The following is a 2,994-nucleotide window of genomic DNA, read 5'->3' as shown; positions in this document are numbered from 1 at the left end:
TCTGGCAATATTTAGTACCAAAATTTAATAGCAGTGAGGCTGCCACAAATATATACCTGAATCAAAATTTGGCGAAGTACTGAAATTGATGTCCGAACATTATTTGAGAGACGAACCGTTATCCGCTTCGAGTATGTATTATTTGTTTATATTTTTTTGTTGTTCGGTATTGACAAAAGCTTCAAAAAAATTTAATAGGATCCAATGATCGCGAAGAAGCCAAAGGAAAATGGTTGCAAATACTACATGATAAGAAGTCAGTGGCCTGCTTTGATCAATCAAATAATATCGTCGGTATATGTTTAATATATGTAAATGACTGAATCAGTTAATATATTATTTCGATTTGATTTCAAGTTACAAATGATGAATTTTATGCTTAGACAAAACCAAAACATCCAGATCCAGAAAAACAATTGATGACTGGTTTTAATATATATATTTGAATACTACGGAGTGAATGCGTATTTGAGAGGCGATAGTATGTTAGGTAATTTGTAATAAAAAATCATATTGTTAGGTAATCCTCCTAAAGAAAGTAAATTTATTAATAAAAATAATAATTTTAAAAAATTATTTTTAGTTTTACCAAAATATCGTGGACTTAGTATTGGAAAACATATGTTGTCGTGCGGTAAGAGAATTTGTAAAGATTCTGGCTTAAAAGTTATGTCAAGCCATTTTACATCTAAATATTCGAATCGCATAGCCGATGAACTTGGCTATGAGCCAAACGGAGAATACGGGTAACTGATGACAGCTATCAATTAATATTTGATTTCACTGATTTTAGTTATATGTTTTGCAGACAAGTCGGTGATCATACAATTTATTTGAAGTCAATTAAATATGACTAGAACCGCCATAGAAGAGGTACATACATTCACACTTTTTTTTCACAAAAAAACTCAACAACACCAATAATAAGTAGATTCTCAATGCAAAATACATGTATTCAGATTTTTCGCCTTCCTGGCCACAATTTTGCACGTACCAAAATTTCGATGTACAGACAACTCATTACAGAGTTTGAAAGACATTAAAACCTTTCCAATGGTATGCCTGAAATTTTGATAGGTGCAAAATTGTGGACAGGAGAGGTACCGGAGTGTTGCTTTGCAAACCTACGATGCCTTTCAAATTTTATACAGTCATACAAGGGTGAATCACTACCAAAATTCAACCGAGTGTTAAAACATGACCGAAAGTAACAAGAAGAACACTGACAAAGTCATGATATGAGTCGGTATTTTTTGTACTTTCGAAGCTTCCGGCAATTTTTCGGCACTTTCGGTCCTATTCTAGTACTCGTCAATATTTTCAGAATTTTTAAACTGATTTGTCCCTTTGAAGTTAACAAATGTGTGCTATAAATAAAACAATTTCTTATGTTTATAAGAAAATTCGACATTTGTATCATTTTATTTTCAGTTTAAACGTCTTTCCGAATAGAGAAAAGAATATGCGGGTGATTCAACATAATAAAACGATTTCCAAGAAAATGTAAAACAAGCGACGGCGGTTCAACTAAAAATCCCAACGTCCAACGCTTTGGTCGAAATCCAAATTTATGCATTCGAAATCTCGCTTCTTTCAAGTCTCACAAATTCACTTATAGTCTCCGCTGTTCTTTCGAAATCAGTTTTATTAGTATTAAAAACTGGTGATAAAACAACATTGTCTTATACAGCAAGTAAATCTGAATTCGGAATATGTGAGAGTGTCGTGTTGTGCGTATGCGTGTATATTTTTTGTCTCGCCATGGTCGCGAGAAGTAGAGTGTTTTCTTTTTGCCATCGTTTGGATAAAATTCAGTATCGCATCAGCACGAGAGAGAAACTGTAACTCTTTTCCGAGAGCATTTCTGCATACTCTCAACCTACAATCAAATTTAGCATATATATTTTTTTAAAAACAATTATTGTGATTTTTGTGTACTCTAAAATTCAATTTAAAAAATGCCATTTCCAACAGTTAAAAGTTGTTGTTGCCTAAGTTTGCGAACGGCAGGCATATTAATAGGCATTTGTAATCTTTTAATAAATATTTCATCGGTATACGGGTATTTTCATCTCGAAAAACATGCAAGCGATAACTCAGACTGGATGGAAGGCTGGGAATTGGTTTTAACTTGTGAGTAAAGACTGTATTACGTCATATCAGCAGAAGGAGCCGCATACCAAATGACGGCGCCACAATGTCGAGAACATATAAAACAGTGTAACATCAGTGCTATCATTCGAGATACATTCATATATCTATGACGTCGCAAGGACGCCGCTGATTCTATATGCTTTATCCGACTAAGATTTATGTTGACTGCTAACCTACTAAATGTCTGACCAGATATGAAATCAATAATCAGTATAAACAGAATTTTTACCAAAAAAATCAATTCTTTTTTTTTCAGGCATATTAATGCCGATAAATATAACCTGGATTTGTGGAATAGTGAAGGTGGAATAGTCGGAAAATTGACTTTTAACAAATTTACATATTTTCACAGAATTTTTTTTTCTCGCAGGAAAAAACAAAACTTATGTTGCCATTTTTCATTCTGTCATCCATTGGAGTCATTGTATTAGTTGCTTTGCCATTCGGTTTACTATTCTACTTTTCAACCATTAACATGGACGCAATGAAAGGGACACTTCTTTTCATCCTATCCTTGTGCGCGGGAGGTAAGGATTTTTTCTACTTATTTTTCTACTAAAGTTAGTTTTCAAGTTATAAACATAACTTATTTTCGATTTTTTTCTTTTGTAAAGAAAATTTTTTTAATCCTATTTTTATAACATTCGATTTGTTGCTCGAATTTTTAAAGGATAATAATAATTTTTTTTTAGAAATTTGACTAATCCTTTTGATTCTCTTGCGCAATGCATCCAAAAAATTTCATCGAAAGACCTTTTTCTCTCAAAATCCTTAAATTTTCATAATTTTCAAGAAGTTCTTTCTCGGAAAAAAACACAATTTTCGATTTTTATGAACAGA

At 32.4% G+C, this 2,994-nt stretch overlaps 1 protein-coding gene across 1 annotated transcript; it reads left to right on the top strand.

Annotated features, from left to right (window-relative positions):
* Positions 1–1,831: 1,831 nt before the first annotated feature.
* On the top strand, positions 1,832–2,713 carry LOC116351214. The gene is made up of 3 exons (XM_031783294.1): positions 1,832–2,133; positions 2,411–2,457; positions 2,525–2,713. Exons 1-3 carry the CDS (start codon positions 1,959–1,961, stop codon positions 2,711–2,713), a joined length of 411 nt encoding a protein of 136 aa, XP_031639154.1. The 5' UTR covers positions 1,832–1,958.
* Positions 2,714–2,994: the final 281 nt, after the last annotated feature.

The sequence above is a fragment of the Contarinia nasturtii genome, unplaced genomic scaffold (assembly GCF_009176525.2).
Source record: "Contarinia nasturtii isolate CC-2019 unplaced genomic scaffold, AAFC_CNas_1.1 Cnas_scaffold_4912, whole genome shotgun sequence".
Classification (NCBI taxonomy): Eukaryota; Metazoa; Arthropoda; class Insecta; order Diptera; family Cecidomyiidae; genus Contarinia; species Contarinia nasturtii.
The sequence above is the reverse complement of the archived record's forward strand: the minus strand, read 5'-3'. Positions and strand labels throughout refer to the sequence as shown.